At 46.6% G+C, this 19,757-nt stretch overlaps 1 protein-coding gene across 1 annotated transcript in view; it reads right to left on the reverse strand.

Annotated features, from left to right (window-relative positions):
- Positions 1-19,757, reverse strand: part of C1D (C1D nuclear receptor corepressor) — a 64,856-nt gene that overhangs the window by 20,820 nt on the left and 24,279 nt on the right. Inside the window, exons 3-4 of the mRNA XM_073553785.1 lie at positions 6,772-6,838; positions 6,624-6,679 (exon numbers count right to left, since the gene is read on the reverse strand). Of these exons, the coding sequence (XP_073409886.1) occupies positions 6,624-6,679; positions 6,772-6,838 (123 nt within the window). The remainder of the gene's footprint in view (positions 1-6,623; positions 6,680-6,771; positions 6,839-19,757) is intronic.

Here is a 19,757-nt window from a genome sequence, read left to right on the forward strand (position 1 = left end):
GAGGAGGAGGAGAGGAAAAAGAGAGGCAAAAAAGAGAAAGAGAACAGACATTAGATTACTGGACTTTCTCGAGGTTCACTCACCACTCGGACGCTTCATAGAACGGGTACCGGATCTGGAGGTTGGCTGGTCCTCTCACTGTCTCCCAACGTGCCTATGGAGCCCTCTTTTTTGCGGTGACGATCCGCCCGTGCGCTGCCCGAGTGGCTCACACTACTGCTGCGGCGTGCTTTTGCTTTTTCGTTTGAGCACGACCGCCTCTCCTTCGCTTCCTGGCGCGGTCGTGTATGCTCTGGCGAAGGGCTATCCATTATGCTGCATATGGCTGCAAGCAGTCACCCCACTCAAAATTGGTGCTGTGACGCCCGCTCGCCTTTCCTGGCGATTTAAATAGTACTTTCTCTTTTTTTTTTTTTTTTCCTGGACCAGCTGGTCTCGCACCTGTGTGTGGACGCGCACGCGCCCCCGTGCGCGCCCGTGCTCCCCCCCGGGACCGCGCACTCTTCCTGTCTCTCCCAGGCCCCGCAGTGCTGTGCGCCCCCTCCACTTCCGGGTCGCACGCAACCGCTTCCGGTTCGGCGGCCATCATGCGCGCTCCGAGTGCGCGCTGCCCCCGGTGCGGCCAGACGACCTGCTGTGCGGGCCGGGTGAGCGCTTGGGCCCTGCCTATTTCGGGGCCCCCAGACACCCCTTACCCCCGATGGACCTGGACCACGGATCAGCTACACCTGCCGCACTCCGCTGATGTCATCCATGGTGGGCCTGGATTCCATGCTGCAGAGCACCTCCTGACTGCAGGTACGCTGCGGGGTCCGGTGTCTGGGCTTCGACAGGGAGGGTCACTGTCCGTGGCCTCCGAGGAGCTCTTCTGCCCGGGCACCGATGTGTCTCCTGGGCTGCATGGCCACTTGCATGTCAACAGGGAGGGAACACTACCAGTGGCCTCCCTGGACCTCTTTGCTGACATCTTGGAGGGTCCATCCGCCAAGGTACCCCGCTTCGCATGGGCATCTGCCCAGCTGTGGCCATGCTTTCGCTCAGGGGGGACATAGGCATATATGGCCCCCGAGGCGACTACCAGTACCTGGCGTCGGGTGTAGCAGACCCATGCCTGCCACTAATCACCCGACCCAGGCCCAGGCATCCTCTTCGGAATCTTCAAAGAGGCTTTCATCTTGAGGGTTCCCCGTCGAGGACAGGAAACCAACTGATGCGGAGAGAGGAGCCGCCCCCTTTTATCTTGAAGGTTTCCTGTCCTCGTAGGGCGGATCCCCTCTCGTGGTGCCATCATGTACCATGGGAAAAGGGAGTTTTCCACTCCTATCGTATAATAAATGTATGGCTCTAGTGTGAAATAGAAACAGCATACTCCCCCATGGATTCCCTCACTCTGACCCGCTGCCTGGCTCCCCAGCCTGTCTTCTCATTCTCTTCCAGTTTGGTGGCTGCTAGGACTACCGACTGGCTGCAGCAGTCATGCACGGACCAAGCCAAAAGAGAAAGAGGGGACACTGGCAGGAACTCCCAGCCAAGAGGCGTGTCAGGGATATCCACAGGTGAAACTTTACTAAACATTTCAGTGCTTTAATACATATAAAATGTAGCAATTTTGAAGCATTTTGTAGGTAGCAGTTATGCCTCTATGGTAACAGACTACAAGCAAATCCTGTGTGTAGTCAGATCCTGAAGACGTGTGCTGCTCTCTCTCTCTCCCGTTTATTGCTGATCTAGACAGAAGAACAGGTGGCAGACGGGAAGAGAGCACTGTAGCCCAACTACGGATACACAGGTCTGTGATGGAGAGGAACTGGCAAAAAGGTAAAATACTTTTAAAAGGGATGTCCAGTACTGGAAAACCACTTTTGAATATCCCCAAAGTGTTGAGTAAAAATAACAAAAAGCAAACTTACCTACTGGACCGGCGCCGCTCCTCCGCTCCGTTTCCTTAAAGGGAACCTGTCACCACCTCCAGGCGTTTTCCCTTGTGCAGCACTAATGCTGCATTCTGTCAAGGTGGCTCTTTTATTTAGCGTCCCTTCCACCGCAGAAATAATAGTTTTTAAAATTGGTCAGACATACCTGAAGTTTGTCAGGGGGGCAGGTCTTTCCCCCCTGGACACAGACGCCTCACATACGTCAGTCATGTCCTGCTTTTGAATTTGGCACCGCCTCCTCAGCATTCATTTTTTTTTCTCGCTCCTGAGCTCAGCAGAACAGTGGTGCAGAAAGACCTGTGATGATGTCAGCACCATGTGACCAGGAGGGGCGGAGCTCAGCATAGCAGTGGTGCAAAGACCTGTGATGACGTCAGCACCATGTGACCAGGAGGGGCGGAGCTCCGCATAGCAGTGGTGCAGAAAGACCTGTGATGATGTCAGCAGGCACGAGTAAAAAAAAAAAAAAAAAAAAAAAAAAAGAACCCTGAGGAGGCGGCACCAAATTCAAAAGCAGGACATGACTGACGTATGTGAGGCATCTGTGTCCGGGGGGAAAGACCTGCCCCCCTGACAAACTTCAGGTATGTCTGACCAATTTTATAAACGATTATTTCGGCAGTGGAAGGGACGCTAAATAAAAGAGCCACAGGGCAGGGCAGGTAAGTACAAGAGTCTATTGTTTTTTTCAGGAGGGGGGGCCCATCTACCTGGATGGAGGGGAGTCATCTACCAGGATGGAGGGGAGCCACCCATCTGCTGTGTTCTGAACAGACTGACACAGTGGATTCAGCACTGCGCGCGAGCGCAGGGCAGGTAAGTACAAGTGTCTATTGTTTTTTTCAGGAGGGGGGCCATCTACCAGGATGGAGGGGAGCCATCCACCGGTATGGTGGGTAGACATAACAGGATGGTGGGGCCATGTACCAGGAAGGGGGCATATACCAGGATGCACTACATAGAGCCATTATACTGTGGGGCGCTATATGAGACCATTATACTGTGGGGCGCTATATGAGACCATTATACTGTGGGGGACTATATGAGACCATTATTATACTGTGGGAAGCTATATGAGACCCTTATACTGTGGGGTGCTATATGAAACCATTAAACTGTGGGGTGCTATATGAAACCATTATACTGTGGGGCGCTTTATGAGACCATTATACTGTGGGAAGCTATAGGAGACCCTTATACTGTGGGAAGCTATAGTACACCCTTATACTGTGGGGTGCTATATGAAACCATTATACTGTGGGGCGCTATACGAGACCATTATACTGTGGGGAACCATACAAGGCCATTATACTGTGGGGCACCATACGAGGCCATATACAGTGAGGCACTATATGGGGCCACTATACAGTGAGGCACTATACGGGGCCATTATACAGTAAGGGACTATACTTATACAGTGAGGCACTATATAGGGCCATTATATTGTGGGGCACTATATGGGGCCATATTACAGTGATTCACAATATGGGGCCATTATACTGTTGGGCACTATATGGGGCCATTATACTGTGGGGCTCTATATGGGGCCATTATACTGTGGGGCACTATATGGGGCCATTATACTGCGGGGCATTATATGGGGCCATCATACCGTGAGGAACTATATGGGGCCATTATACCGTGAGGCACTATATGGGGCCATGATACCGTGAGGCACTATATGGGGCCATGATACCGTGAGGCACTATATGGGGCCAGGATACCGTGAGGCACTATATGGGGCCATTATACTGTGGGGCACTATATCGGGCCATTACACAGAGGACTTGGTGACTCTGAAGAACGGTGTACTTACTGACGTCACCTCTGTTCAGAGTCGCCGGGTCTCGTGGAGCGCAGTGGGACCCGCAGTGGCTACTGCAGCCTATGGAGCTTGGATCTCTGAACGAGGCACAATAGCCTTTGGACTTCGGATTTGGGGATCGCTGTAGGAACTTCATGGACATGAGTGGGAATGTTTTTGTTTTCTAATAAATTGGTGAACGAGGGACAGTGTCTTGTCTTTATTTCTCTTGTTTTTTTTTCAGGTTTCCATTTGCGGACTACGTCCGATTCCCAGGACTGCTGTGCACCTCCATGGGTTTTTGTTTTTTTTTTTAATAAATTGGTGAACCAGGGAACATGTCGGGGAGTGTTTTTTTATTTTTTAAATAAAAAAAAAACTTATTTTTCTGCCTCTGTTTTTCTTTCATTATTGGGCTAGTAATGGGTGTCTGATAGACTCCTCTCCATTACTAACCCCTGGCCCTGATGCCAGCCTGGATTTTTGACAAATTACAGCTGACATCAACCCCAACTACAATTACCCCTATTGCAGCTGCACCAGGGCAATCAGAAAGAGCGAATTCTAAGTGCCAGAATTGGTGCATTGAACATGATTGCCAATTCTGGGGTGGCTGTGGGCTGCTACAGATCCGTGTATCTAATCCCATCCTACATGATACGCCCCAGACGTGTGTATCTAATCCCATCATGTGAGATACACCCTAGACCAGTGTAAGTAATCCCATCATGGACATAGGTGATATGTCCCAGACCCGTGTATCTAATCCCATCATTGGCATCCAGTGATACACCCTAGACCGTGTATCTAATCCCATCATGTGAGTCAAAACACTGAGCCCTGTATCTAGATACATGGAGTGTAACACACAATGGAATTAATCACAGCACATGACATGCTCCGCGTATCTAACCCCAGCTTATGATACAACCAACAGCCCCAACTAACAGAATCAGCGCTGCCGTCCGTCCTCGGTGACAGTCTACCTGTCAGTATGACTGGCAGTCACCAACAAAATGGCTCCGGACTGTGATGATAAAATTCATCCTCTCTTATCCCTTAGCAAACACACAGAAAAGGAAGGAGAGGAGTGATGTCACACCCATGTGATAAAATATACAAAGAATGGTTGCACTCTATCATGCTAAGGCATGTCAATGTGGAATATATGTAATTAGAATTGCAATACAGCTTTAGAATTATAGAAAAAATATATGTCTCTTGTATGTTAGCTTACTGACCGAGCACTCCGCCCTCCACCAGGTGGTGATTTTAATTATAGCAGGTCCCTACTTACCCATAAATGCAGGCATTGCTGACAGAGGTGTCCACATTCACCCAGGAATTCAGACATCAGCCTTAGAGAGGTATTCACGCAGTGTAGGTACCCATCAGATTTCAGGCCGCCTTGACGTTGGCTGGTGGGCAGATAATATTTGGCCAAATTTTATGCTAAGAGTCTCATATATTTTTTCTATATTTCTAAAGCTGTATTGTAATTCTAATTACATATATTCCACATTGACGTGCCTTAGCATGATAGAGTGCAACCATTCTTTGTATATTGTATATGGGGGTAGCTCCTCTTGGTATGCACCTATTCACATTAGTTTGGATGTGCCAGTCAGTTTCTTGCCCCCCCCCCCACACCCATGTGATAAGACCCCACCCACATTTACTGCAGTTGTAATGTGAGCTAGTTGTACACTAGGTTTTCATGGCAAATTTCAGCAGCTGCTCCCTCTAGTGTTTAATATTTTGAAATTATTTTTTAAATTTTACTCCATTAATAACAAATGATATTTTTTTAGGACATTAATACTTTACATTTTCTCAATTGTTGAAAAAAAACTATGGCACCTTCCATTTAACAGCTTTTTTTCATTTATTTTTTTAAGGAACTACTGGAGTAGTACAAAATGGTTCCCTTTAAAGGGAACTGGTCATGTAAAATATTAATCTGCAGATATGGGGATAATCTGTAGGTCAATAGAGTTGACACCATGCAGCCGCTGCACTGACAGCCCTGCTGACGGGAGAAAATTAATTTTATTCCTCCCGGTAAGCTTGGCCTTTCACTCATAAGGGTGGCGCCGACGCGATTTCAGTTACCGCTTGGTATGTAGACAGCGGCGACTGTAGCCGCGCCCCCGGCACTGACTGACAGCAGCTCAGCATTAGTGTCAGCTTACAGTCAAGGTTGGGGACGCGGTTACAGCCTCCGCTCTTTATGCACTGAGTGGTGACTGAAACCATGCCAGTATCACACATACGGCTGAACGCTACCAGGGGGGATGAAGTGCATTTTCCGCCAGGCAGCGGAGCTCTGAGTGCAGCAGCCGCACGGTGTCAGAATGCAAATAACCTGCAGATTAACCCCATATCTGCAGGTTAGTACATGACAGCTTCCCTTTAAAGGCCATTCTCTGTGCCAAGAACAGTTGTGCACACTGATGGTTATAACTGTCACAACCAGTCCCCCTGGGGGTCTTGTAGTGATGACTTCACATCAGCCAATTGCTGATCTCAGCATTCACCTCTGATCGGCTTCAGCAATCACCCAGCTGATGGAGGGGACGTCATCAATACAGGTCCACAGTGGGGACTGGGGCGGTGGCTTTGGACCAGAGGGAGGGGAACTGAATAACCCTAACATTTTTTTTAGACGAGATGTCCCGGCATCATACATTGTGTATTCCGGGAGGCCACAAGACCCGATTACAGTTTATTGGTGAGGGTTCTGGTGTCGGCCCCCCATTGCTATGATATTCATAAGCTATCCTAAGAAAAGATGATCAATATCTTGGTTATGGTCCTACTTTTTTTATGGTGGTCTTCTCATAGAAGTGCAATTTGCGGATTTAATGAAAATCAATGACTCTTACCAGCTCGTCCTTCACTGCGTGCTCTTTAGGATTAATCCCTTGAGTAGTCAGATAGACTAAAGTAAAACATAAAAAAAAAAATACAAAATTAGGCACCTTTCCTCTTCATCCCCTCCATTTTCAGCATCACTGGCAGAGAAGTACTTACCCCAGAATAGAGAATTTAACGTGTATGCAGACACCAAATCTAATTTTGCTTGCTCCAGTGGGTCTATCTGCAATGAAAGAAAATAAATTACATAATGCATGAAATATACAACTTCATGAAAAAAAGGCTCTCAAGCCTGGGAATTCCCGTGCCAGGGAATTTGTGAAAAAAAAGTATTAATTTATAAGTTTTGTGACTGCCTCGCGCCTCTGCTGGATGGTTTCCTAAGACCAAGACTGTTACTATAACATCCCGTTGGTCTGATGTGGCTGAGAGCAAGACGTCAACACGGAGGAGGCAGGAGATGAGCCGACCACAAACGCTGGGGCTGGAACACACCGTCCACTGAAGCCGGTTGGGGGTGGGGAGGAACTGGCCCTTGGAGAGGACGTCGTCGATGAACCGAGAGGCATGACATGACCTTTCCAGGGGTAACGTGTGGCTGTGCCTCAGGAATTATGTGCGACACGTTGAGGCATGGCCTTCTACTGTACTCGGCTCAACAAAACAGTGAAATCACTGGCAGCACTGACAACTCCGCATGTAAGAAAGTCCATATGATCCAGTCAGCTGAGAGGGGTCACTAATTTAAAAGGGAGTCCAGTATCAGCATTAGCAAAAGCTGAAAAGACCACAGAAGGCTTTTCTTCCCCTCTCTTTGGCCACTAGCCTTTTAAAGTCAAACTATTTGTAAAAACCAGCAACTTTGCAATTTACTTTTAATTAAAAATCCTTTTTCATCCTCAAGAACGAAGGGATTTCTAATTGTGTGCTTTACAGCTCATTGCCAAGGTTACCAGCCACCAGTGCAGTCTACCAGAGGTGGCCGGTCTCCTAAGCAAGGAGTTTACAAGCGGGCTGCTCTATAACTTGCAAGCGCAGCTCTGCAGCCGATCTCTGGATCTAATTATTTTCCTCCAAGTCTGCAAAACAGACAAAAAGGCCTCTGACAGCAGCATGGGACAGCGATCATGTCCTAGGACCGAACTGTGAATGAGGAAAGAACCGACCCCCGAGAAGGAAGAGGGTCGTTTTTAAAGAAAAACGACAAGACAGCCCCCTGTACCCTTTGTACTGAAAGGGGATGCATCATCAGAAACTGACATCTAGGTGTGCTTTACCAAAAAACTCTATCTTGGTCTCATCTGTCCACAAGGCAGTTTGCCAGAATGAGTATGGCTTACTCATTTACTTTTCGGCAAACTGCAGTCTGGCTTTTTCATGTCTCTGTGTCAGAAGTGGGGTTCACCTGGTTTTCCTACCATAGTGTTTCATTCATTCAAATGTAGATGGATAGTTTGCACTGACACTTACGCACCATGCGCCTGCAGCACAGCTTGAATTTCTATGGAACGTGATTGGGGCTGCCTATCCACCATCCTGCGTTGTAACCTTTCATCAATTTTTGTCTGACGGTCATGTCCAGGGAGATTAGCTACAGTACCACGAGTTGTAAACTTCTTGATTATGTTGCACACCATGGACAAAGGAACATCAAGATCTCTGGACGCAGACCTGCAACCTTCAGATTGTTGATATTTTTCAAAAATTTTGATTCTCAAGTCCTCAGACAGATCTCTTCTCCTCTTTCTGTTCTCCATACTTAGTGTGGTACACACAGAGACATAATGCAAAGACTGAGTCAACTTCTCCCCTTTTTATCTTGTTTCAGGTGCGAGTTTCATATTGCCCACACCTGTTACTTGCCACAGGTGAGTTTGAACGAGCATCACATTTTTTAAATAAAGTTGTTTACCCACAATTTTGGAAAGGTGCCAACAATTTTGTCTGGCCCATTTTGAGGGTTTTGTTTGAAATGTCAAATCCTCTTTTTTTTTTCCACTTTTTTTGTGTTTGTCCAATGAACGCAAAGGAAATAAACACGTGTATAACACAACATGTGTAAATGAAATAATTTTCTGGGAGGAATACTTCAATTTCTGTAACAACTTCAAGGGCGCCAACACTTTCAGCTATGACTGTATGTTATAAAGGAGGTGTAACCATTGGTTTAAAGGGAACCAGTCAGCTTCTCCATGGCCCCCAAACTGCCCCTATGTTTTTATTCCACTCAGCATAGTTTCAAACAAGCTCTTGTTGGTGACTTTTTGCTTTGTATATTACCTTAAAATTATTTTTATAATCTGGGCAGTAATACTTTAATTAGAGGATGACGAGTCGTGTTGTATTTCCCCAGACCAATCGTCAGATTAATCACGTTAACATGCTCCTATAAGCGAGAGTGACATGACTTGCAAAATTAGCGTCAACGTCAGCCTCTGCCTCCCTGACAACGTGCAAAGAATATGGGTGTGCGGACCCTGGGTTCATCAGCGCATTGCGCAGGCCCAGGGAGGTGGCGGAGACACAGGACTCGGCCAGCCATTACTACAGGTGCATTGTCAGGGAGGCAGAGATCTGCAAAGAACCGGCAGAGACGCTGCTCTTACAATCAATTCAATCAACAAGAGCACGATAACATGATTGGTGGGACAATTGGGCCTGGAAAAAACAAACTATTTGTTCCAAACTATATAATCAGAGGAATAAAGGCATGGGGGCTATGGGGAAGCGGACAGGTTACTTTTAAAAAGTCAAGCAGCTCTCAAAGGCCTCTCACCGGGATCCAGCACAGGCCGCTCCGTGGTCTGCAGAGAAACAAGAAGTGATGAAGTCACTGCTCCACCACCAGTTGGACCACTGCGGTCTTTGACTGTCTGCAGTGGTCAGGTGACTTTAAGCAATGCATCATCATAAAATATCAGATGATTTGCTGCAGAAGTCACATGACCGCTGCAGACAATCATCGGCCGCAGCAGTCCTGCTGCTGGTAGAATGTTGAAATATCCTCTTCCGGTGTAAGGGCAAACCAAGGAGCGGCCTGTGCTGGATCCAGGAGGATGACTGAAGGTATCACTCAGTTTATTATTCTTTATGGCTCCAAGCCACCTGTAAACTTTTCATTTTGCCCAGACAATCCCTTTTATTGGACCAATCTGGCTTGATGATGTCCTAAGGTACATAAGCAGGGTAGACTTGCTGTGTTACCTACATGCTGGAATCTTCTTCAGACGAATTCCCAGATTCTGGAACAAGAATTTGTACAGCAACTAAGCCAGAGCCGGTACACCCTGCTTTACCCTAGCCCGACAAGCATGGAGCTAGAAGGCTGGACCACATGTGGGATGTTGGATGAAATACCCTTGCACATGTCAAAGCTTTCAGCCGACACCTTCTGAAAATGGCATGCTCAGCTCCTGAGACCGAGGCTGGTGCAATTATTTTTAAATTCCATATTAAAAAGGGCTGTATAATCCTGATATTACTATGAGCTTTTCAAGAGTCTGGCTGGAGGTGGACTCATGTAATTCTCATTTTAAAAATTAGGAAGGGAAACTTTCTCAGAAGCCATTCTAACATAGATTTTCAGTTTAACTACTCCGGCCTAATCGGGTAAATGGAATCATGTATGCATCTTGTTTTGTAAATTCTGCTGGCAGATTCTATAAGAGCTCTTTATAAATTTCTACTCGTCCTATTCCTTTAAGAAACTGCACTGCAGATTGAAGTGCGCTGAATGAATGTTTCTCATATCGCATTCCACTGATGATGACAGAGATTTGGCAAAAGGCCACGCAGTTTATTCACCGCAGAGCATTACTGACACCATCAGGTATAAACAATAAAAAAATATATCAAAGAAAATCCTTCCAACGGAAAACATAGGGTATTACCCTGCTTAGTGCTTAAAAAATTCCTAAAGTCTAATAAAGTGCCAACTCGCATAACTAGGTGTAACTTTCTAATCACTAAAGGAAAGATCAGTCCAAAGACGCAGTGGAAGTTTTGTTATATATTTTCCCAAAATAGTGTAGGCATCCATCACCCTCTCAGCAGCCTCAAAGGTGTTAGACTGTCAGCAGAACAATCTGCTGATCTCTATGAAATGTCAGTAGGCAGCTTAAAGTGTATCCATCACCAGATTTCACAATACAAAATGCATACACTATTAAAAAAATCTCCTGGACCCTATGAAGATGCTGTACTTACTTTGAAAATTCATGTCAGAATAGCTGTATAATGCTTTATGAAAGTTCAGCTTTATCTCTGCCCACCTAGCCTTACTGACTGTTCCTCAGTGTACCTCCTCCCTGCTAAATCTCTGTCCACCTAGCCTGACAGCTACTCAGTGTCCTGCCCAGGGCCAGCATCAGCACCCGGGCAAGTGCCTGGGCCCTGAACAGGCAGAGGGTACCCGAGGGTACCGTCGGGTACACCGGCTCACTGTGGGGGTCCACCCGCTTGCTCAGGGCCCTGGTACTTCCGATACTTACCTTTCCCAGTTCCTCCAATGCTGTGTCTTACGAGTCTCTTCTGACTCTGTGATGTCTCGGGTCAGCGGGTGCGATAACGCCACTACAGTGCACCCTCTTTCTAAATATCACAGAGAGCCGTAAGGTGGCGACACCGAGTAATTTCGACCTGAGGCCAGCAAGGAGAGGTGACTGTTTCATTTTTTTTTTCCATGTTTGGATAAATATATGGGGCATATTCTGTATGGAGCAGTATATGGGGCCCATTATGTATGGAGTATTTTATGGGATGCATTATGTATGGAGCATTATAAGGGAACCATTATGTATGGAACATTATATGGCGCTCATTATTCTGTATGGAGCATTATATGGGGTCCATTATACTGTGTGAAGCAATATATGGGCTCATTCTGTATGGAGAACTATGTGATGCCCATAATACTGTATCAAGCAATATATGGGCTCATTATTCTGTATGAAACACTATGTGGTGCCCATAATACTGTAAGGAGCAATATCTGGGGCTCACTCAGTATGGAGCACTGTGTGGTGCCATAATACTGTATGGAGGACTATACTGTCCAGTTTCGGATCTATTGTAGAATTTACAATAGATATCACTTATGTAATGTAAGAAGTGAAATCTTTGGCATTGTACTGTACGTATACTTCTCTGCAGTATCTGTGCATCATGAATCTTTGCATGTGTTACAGGGGCCAACTGATACTCTTTGCCCAGAGCCCACGAAAACCTGGAGCCGGCCCAGGTCCTGCCTCACTGCTGAATCTCCATCCACTTAGCCCGACAGCTCCTCAGTGTCCCGCCTCACTGCTTAGTCTCCACACACCTAGCCTCCTCAATGTACATCCTCCATGTTGAATCTCCACCCACCTAGTCTGACTGACAGCTCCTCAGTGTCCTTCCTCACTGCTTAATCACCATCCACCTATCCCGACTGTTCCTCGGTGTCCCTCCTCCCTGCTGAATCTCTGCCCACCTAGCCGGACAGCTCCTCAGTGTACCTCCTCTATGCTAAATCTTTGTACAAATCTGACAGATCCTGAGTTAATCTCCACTCTGCCTAATCTCTGCTTGCCTATCCTGACAGCTCCTCAGCATTCCTCTTCCCTGCTGCTACTTTCTCACATTAACAACATCAGAAAAGATGCGAGAAGCTAAATGCCATAAAAATAGGTAAATTTTATTGTGACACATAGGAAGTTAAAAGAAATCACAAAAAAAGAGATACACATCCAACAACTGCCAAACGGGCCTATATGCCCAAAATTAGCACCTAGTGTGCCCTATCCAAAAACTAAGATGTTAAAGCAAAATAAACTGCCCATTAGTGATGGAGTAAAAGAAAGTATCCACAACATATTAAAAAAAAAAAAAAAAAAAATCATAAAAAATGTTGATGTCTGAACAAAGTCCCATTTGTGCAATGAGTGGCCTGAATCCACATAAATTTAGGCAGTGTGCCCACGTTGCGTTTTTTAAGCATTTTTGCCGCTGCAAAAAACGCTTAAAAAACGCTAAGGCTGGTTTCACATTTGCGGTTTATCGCGCAGCGCATTGTGCGCTATCGGTCGCGCGCACATTTGTCCCGTATATTTAAAATGGCGTGCGCAGTGTCTAGCGATTGCACGCAGGCCTCAGCGTTTCAGTGCGCTGCGCATTTTCCATGTCTGCGATCAGACGCGCCGGACGCTACATGTTGCATTTTTTGGTCCGCCCAACGTCGTTAAAAATGCGCATGCGCGCATCAGCGCACACAATGCGCAAAAGAAGAGTATTACAGTCTATTTGCGTGCTGACGTGCGCTGTATAGTGCGCATGTCAGCGCTTAGGGTACCGTTACACTTAGCGATGCACCAGCGATCCTGACAACGATATGGATCGCTGGTGCATCGCTAAGTGGTCGCTAGTGAGCTGCCACACAGGCAGATCTCACCAGCGACATCGCTGGGGTTGGGGGTCGCTACTTACCTGTCAGACGCGGCGATCCTGACGTCCTCCCGCCCGCGTCCACACGTCGCTCGTCTCCACAGCAGGAAGCGCCCGACGAGAAATGATCCAGGACATTCTCGCGCGATCAGCGATAATCAGCGGGGGAGCCGGTCGGAGGCAAGTATCAGACATAGCGATATCGCTAGCAATATCGCTATAACGTCCAGGGCTGTGGAGTCGGTAAGCCAAACCTGCGACTCCGACTCCGACTCCTCAATTTCCCTTACACCGACTCCGACTCCAGCTCCGACTCCGACTCCACGACTCCGACTCCCACACATATTGCTTATATTTAAGTGAAAAATTTATTGTAGTACAATGTGAACCTCAGACATTTAATCATTTTTATGATCCAATAATCAAGATATTTAGATAGAACAGAATATATATTGGTGTACTACCCGGTTTTCATTCTTTTTGGTACAGATACGATATGGATAGACAGATATGGATAAATGGATATATAGATAGAGCAGATTTCTAATCTGCTTTTGCTATTGAAAACATTATCTATGAGCTCAAAAACCTTTCAGGTGATGCAGTTTTTTTAAAAAGATGATCAGATTGTGCAGCTGAAAAACGTATCCTCAAAAAACACAGGAAAAATGCTGTGTGTGAATGTAGCCTTAGATCAGGAATATAACAGCCATTTATAGGACATTTCATAACTTTCCCAAACTCCTATGAAAAAATATTCAGCACATCCTGCATTGAACTACTGTACCCAATTTATTATATATTTTAGGAGTCGGAGTCGGTCCATTTTATACCGACTCCAACTCCGACTCCGACTCCACCAAAATGAGCACCGACTCCGACTCCGACTCCACGACTCCGACTCCACAGCCCTGATAACGTCACAAAATCGGTGACGTTACAGCGATATTGCTAGCGATATCGCTATGTGTAACGGGGGCTTTAGCAAGCGTGTGCGATTTCAGAGTAAACAATGTCTAGACACTGTCTAAATCCAGCCCCTCGACAAGAAACATTGTTTGGGAGCATGGGAGATAAAATAAGGGCTTTGTCGTGCCACCTCATCACTCTCCAGACATACTGCAAGAAGAAAAGACACCCACCCAGCCAGAGATCATATTTGGGATCACAGCAGCTTAATGTGAGTATAATTTTTCTGTGAGCCTGTGCTTTCAAATATATAATGTGTACTAATGTTTTATTTTTTTCTTTTGCTAGAATGTCTTCTGGATCCGAATACTCACCAGCAGCGGAGGAATTGGCAGACGCAGAGCGTGAGGTGAGCAGTTTGCTGTCTTGTGAAGTATACCTGCCTGTCCAAATGTTTAATTATTTATTTTCTTTTACAGACCTCAGCATCGGACCAGCCAAGTGAGGGTGAGCAGCGTACACAAAGCACTGCGGGAAGGAGACGCACGGTAGAAAAGTTTTTTCCTAATTTTTTTAAAAAATTTTTGGATTCTGGTTTTTCTGTCCAGCTTTCCTCCCCTTTTTTTTTTTCTTCTGCATCACCACTCTCCATAAATGCAAATATTCTAAATGTATTTCTTTTCTAGGTTCCACAACGGGATGAGGACGTCTATCTAGACAATGAGCAACTCATCAGCCTTGTCCAGGAACGTTTCCCGTTGTGGGACAGCCGTGACCAGCAGTACAAGGACATTGTGGTGACCCGGCAGCTCTGGAATGAAGTGGCTGCAGCATTGATGGAGGGCTGGGACAGCGCCTCTGCAACTGTCAAAAAGGCGTTCAGTAAGTATTTCTCTGTTGTGTGATGCTGCATTGACTCTTGATCCTGATGATACAAGTGTGTTTACTGCAAGAGATCTGCTTGCAGTAAACACACGTGTTCTCAGGTTCAATAGTGTACGCATTGTGTATTGAATGCTGTGTCTTTTTTATGGTTCACTCTTGATCCTGATGATACATGTGTGTTTACTGCAAGAGATCTGCTTGCAGTAAACACACGTGTCCTCAGGCTCAATAGTGTACGCACTGTGTATTGAATGCTGTGTCTTTTTTATGGTTCACTCTTGATCCTGATGATACATGTGTGTTTACTGCAAGAGATCCGCTTGCAGTAAACACACGTGTCCTCAGGTTCAATAGTGTACGCATTGTGTATTGAATGCTGTGTCTTTTTTTTGGTTCACTCTTGATCCTGATGATACATGTGTGTTTACTGCAAGAGATCTGCTTGCAGTAAACACACGTGTCCTCAGGTTCAATAGTGAATGCATTTTTATTTGAATTATTGGTGATTCAGCATTGATGACAACTCAGGTGTGTGTGGTAATACAGATACCATCATTGTGTTGTCCAACCTAATTTTGTTTTTCTTTTCCATTGTTTCAACAGTGAACAAAGTCCGCACACGTTGGCGCTCGATGAAGGACTGTTTCAACACTGATGTTCGTGCTGAGGGACAGGTTCGCAGTGGCTCTTCTGCAAGGACAAGAACCAAGTATCGGTATCATCGCGCCTTGGAATTCTTACGACCAGTACTTGCCACCAGAGTGTAAGTATTACCCGTCCCAGCCATCCGACAGCCAGGAAGCAAGTTGCAGGTCAGCAACACAGACAGCTGGTGGCCAGGAAGCTGGTCAATCAGGTGTTCCCCTGTCCCAGGTCTCTGCCACTGGTTATGCGGGCACTACCCGCCAGCGGGCCTTGGACAGGCCTGTCTTGCCCGAGTTCATGTACTTGAGCAAGGCCTTTCATGCCAGTCTCAAGACGCTGTCCGAAAGAGTGGAAAGTGGATTTTCGCTAATGGAACGTGGTTTTAACTACATGGAACACCTCTTCCACTCTTCCGCACAGCGCCTTGACCGGCTGGAGGCCGACCTCAATAGACCAGCGCACCATTTCTTTAGTAAAATTGAACAGGGCATGACGGATCACCTTAGTTCTGAGCAACAGCTGACTGTCTTACACGCCTGCAACACTGCTTACTTGCAGGTTATGCAGCAGAATCAGTACGTGCAGCATTCAGTGTTCTCATTCCTACCTGTGCCACCACTGACTCGCTTCACCACAGTACCGACTTCTGCTGCATATCACTGCACAGCCATCTGCATTCCTAGCTGGGCACCACTACACCACACCAATGTCGAGTGCTGCTTGACACTCCACCCCCGCCGCCACCACCATGTCATGCGCTGCTCCTGTCTGGATCACCAGTACTGCCACCGTTACCACATCTTGGCGCACCTCCAGCGCTAAATCTCGTTGGGCCACCACTTCTTCACCTGTTCGCACAGAAATAACATCTCCGTATCGGAGCACCGCCACTTTTCCAATGCATGAGAGCACCACCACAACTCCGCACCATACAAGGAGGACCCCAACCACCACTCTTCAGAGGACCACCATCACATCTCCTCATAGGAGCACCGTCACCACTACTCTGCAGAGGATCACCGCCAACACTTCGCCTCCTCATGGCACCTCCAAAACTCAACATCAGAGTAGCACCGCCACCACTTCACCAGATCGGAGCACCGCCCACACTTCTCCCACCAGAAGCACAGGGCATAATTCACCTTCCATGAGCACCGTCACCACCATTTCACCTACAAGGAGCACCGCCAGCACCAACACCGAGCACCCTAGGGGAGACCCTAATTCTGTTTTTTATTCACATCGTCCACAGACCAGCAGCACTAGGCGGTCAAGCCATGGAAGGCGGTCAAACAGTGGTAGTCGGTCCAGGCAGGTGACTCCTGCCCCAAAGAAGAAAAAACAAAAGACTGTTACTCAATCCCCCCTCTCCTACCAATGTTTCACAACCTTCCTCCTTTATCATGGCTGACTTCCCTTCCCCCAGTAATTTAGTAGCACCTTCACCTAGAACCCTTTCCTCAGTTTCCAGCTGTTCATCCTCTCGCCACACCCCCAAAGTATCCAACACTTCTCCCAAACGTCCTTCAAAGTGAAAATAATTTTATAAAAAAATAAATAAATAAAACATTGAATATTTTGTGTTCAAATAATGTTTGGTTAATGTGTCTTTCGCCGCCTACACACACTGCGCCGTACACTTTTCTTTTTTGTGTACACATAGCTGCAGAAATGACCCATGTTTCGTGTGTCAATTTTGGAGATATGTATCTGCAAAAGAGAAAAACTAAATATACGTTCATTTTTTACATGGCCTAGGTGTCTTTGCTCAGGTAACGTAATAGAGGATGGTGTTGACTGCAAGGACTATCTATTGTTACCTTGATGAGTATCCTAATCAGTTAATCTACTATGGTGTTTTGTAACATCATTTTACTGTCTGGAATACAATCCAAGGTTATTATAGATAGACCTTGTAAATCAGGGTTCCCCAACTCCAGTCCTCAAGGACCACCAACAGATCATGTTTTCAGGATTTCCTTGCTCACGTGATAATTGCATCACCTGTGCAATACAAAGGAAATCCTGAAAACATGATCTGTTGGTGGGCCTTGAGGACTGGAGTTGGTGAACCAAGTTATAAACAACCTCATCCTTTATTTAACCCCTTCACGACCTTTGACGCCACGTAGGCGTCATGAAAAGTCGTGTCAGAATGACCCATGACGCCTATGTGGCGTCATGACTTTAAAGCCCCCCTGCGGGTCGGGTGACCTAGGTCACTGAAAGGTCACCAGACCCGCAGATACAGGGGGCTTTGTTCTTCGCCACAGGGGGCGTGGCTTCGCCCCCACGTGGCTACGATCACTCTGATTGGCTGTTAAAAGTGAAACAGCCAATCAGAGCGATAGTAATATTTCATCAATGAAAATTGATGAAATATTACAATCCAGCCATGGCCGATGCTGCTGTAGCATCGGACATGGCTGGAGACACCGATTCCACCCCCCCCACCGGCGATCGCCCCCCCCGCAACTGAATGACAGCGGCGATCTGCCGCCGCTGTCATCATCTGCCCCACCTCCCATTCCCTCCGCTCCCCGCCAGCTTCCAATCCCCCCCTCACCCACTCTCACCTCCCCCGGCACCTTCTAAGTCCCCCTGTCGCTCCCGGTGTCCGGCGGGTCCGGTTCATGGGCGCCGCCATCTTAGAAAATGGCGGGCGCATGCGCAGTGCGCCCGCCCGAATCTGCCGGCTGCAGATTCCATTCTTTCATTTTGATCACTCTCACAGTGATCAAAATGAAAGAAAAAGTAAATAAACCCCCCGATTATCACCCCCATAGGTAGGCAGAACTAATAAAATAAAGAAAATATTTTTATTTTTATTTTTCCATTAGGGTTAGGGTTGAAAAGAGGGTTAGGGTTGAAAAGAGGGTTAGGGTTAGGGTTGAAAAGAGGGTTAGGGTTGAAAAGAGGGTTAGGGTTGAAAAGAGGGTTAGGGTTGAAAAGAGGGTTAGGGTTAGTGTTGGAAAGAGGGTTAGGGTTAGGGTTGGAAAGAGGGTTAGGGTTGGAAAGAGGGTTAGGGTTGGAAAGAGGGTTAGGGTTAGAGTTGGAAAGAGGGTTAGGGTTGGAATTAGGGTTAGAATTAGGGTTAGGGTTGGAATTAGGGTTAGCGTTGGAATTGGGGTTAGGCTTATGGTTAGGGATGTGTTGGGGTTAGGGCTGTGGTTAGGGGTGTGTTGCGGTTAGGGTTGGAGTTAGAATTGAGGGGTTTCCACTGTTTAGGCACATCAGGAGGTCGCCAAACGCGACATGGTGCAACCATTGATTCCAGCCAATTTTGCGTTCAAAAAGTCAAACGGTGCTCCCTCCCTTCCAAGCCCTGACGTGTGCCCAAACAGTGGTTTACCCCAACATATGAGGTATCAGCGTACTCAGGAAAAATTGCACAACAACTTTTGGGGACTAATTTCTCGTGTTACCCTTGGGAAAATAAAAAATTGGGGGCTAAAAAATTATTTTTGTGGAAAAAAATGATTTTTTCATTTTCACGTCTCTGCATTATAAACTTCTGTGAAGCACTTGGGGGGTTCAAAGTGCTCACAACACATCTTACATACGTTCCTTGGAAGGTCTAGTTTCCAAAATGGGGTCACTTGTGGGGGGTTTCCACTGTTTAGGCACATCAGGGGCTCTGCAAACGTAATGACGACCGCAGACTATTCCATCAAAGTCTGCATTTCAAAACGTCACTACTTCCATTCCGAGCCTTGACGTGTGCCCAAACAATGGTTCCTCCCCACATATGGGGTACCAGCGTACTCAGGACAAACTGGACAACAACTTTTGGGGTCCAATTTCTCCTGTTACCCTTGTGAAAATAAAAAATTGCGGGCTAAAAAATCATTTTTTGAGGAAAAAAAAGATTTTTTATTTTCACGGTTGTGCGTTATAAACTTCTGTGAAGCACTTGGGGGTTCAAAGTGCTGCTCACCACATATCTAGATAAGTTCCTTGGTGGTCTAGTTTCCAAAATGGGGTCACTTGTGGGGGGTTTCCACAGTTTAGGCACATCAGAGGCTCTGCAAACGTAACATGATGCCCGCAGACCATTCGATCAAGTCGGTATTTCAAAACGTCACTACTTCCCTTCCGAGCCCCGACGTGTGCCCAAACAATGGTCCCTCCCCACATATGGGGTATCAGTATACTCAGGACAAACTGGACAACAACTTTTGGGGTCCAATCTCTCCTGTTACCCTTGTGAAAATAAAAAATTGCGAGCTAAAAATTCATTTTTTGAGGAAAAAAAAAGATTTTTTATTTTCATGGCTCTGCGT

The sequence above is a fragment of the Dendrobates tinctorius genome, unplaced genomic scaffold (genome assembly GCF_039654945.1).
Source record: "Dendrobates tinctorius isolate UK_male_01 unplaced genomic scaffold, ASM3965494v1 ptg000203l, whole genome shotgun sequence".
Taxonomy (NCBI): domain Eukaryota; kingdom Metazoa; phylum Chordata; class Amphibia; order Anura; family Dendrobatidae; genus Dendrobates; species Dendrobates tinctorius.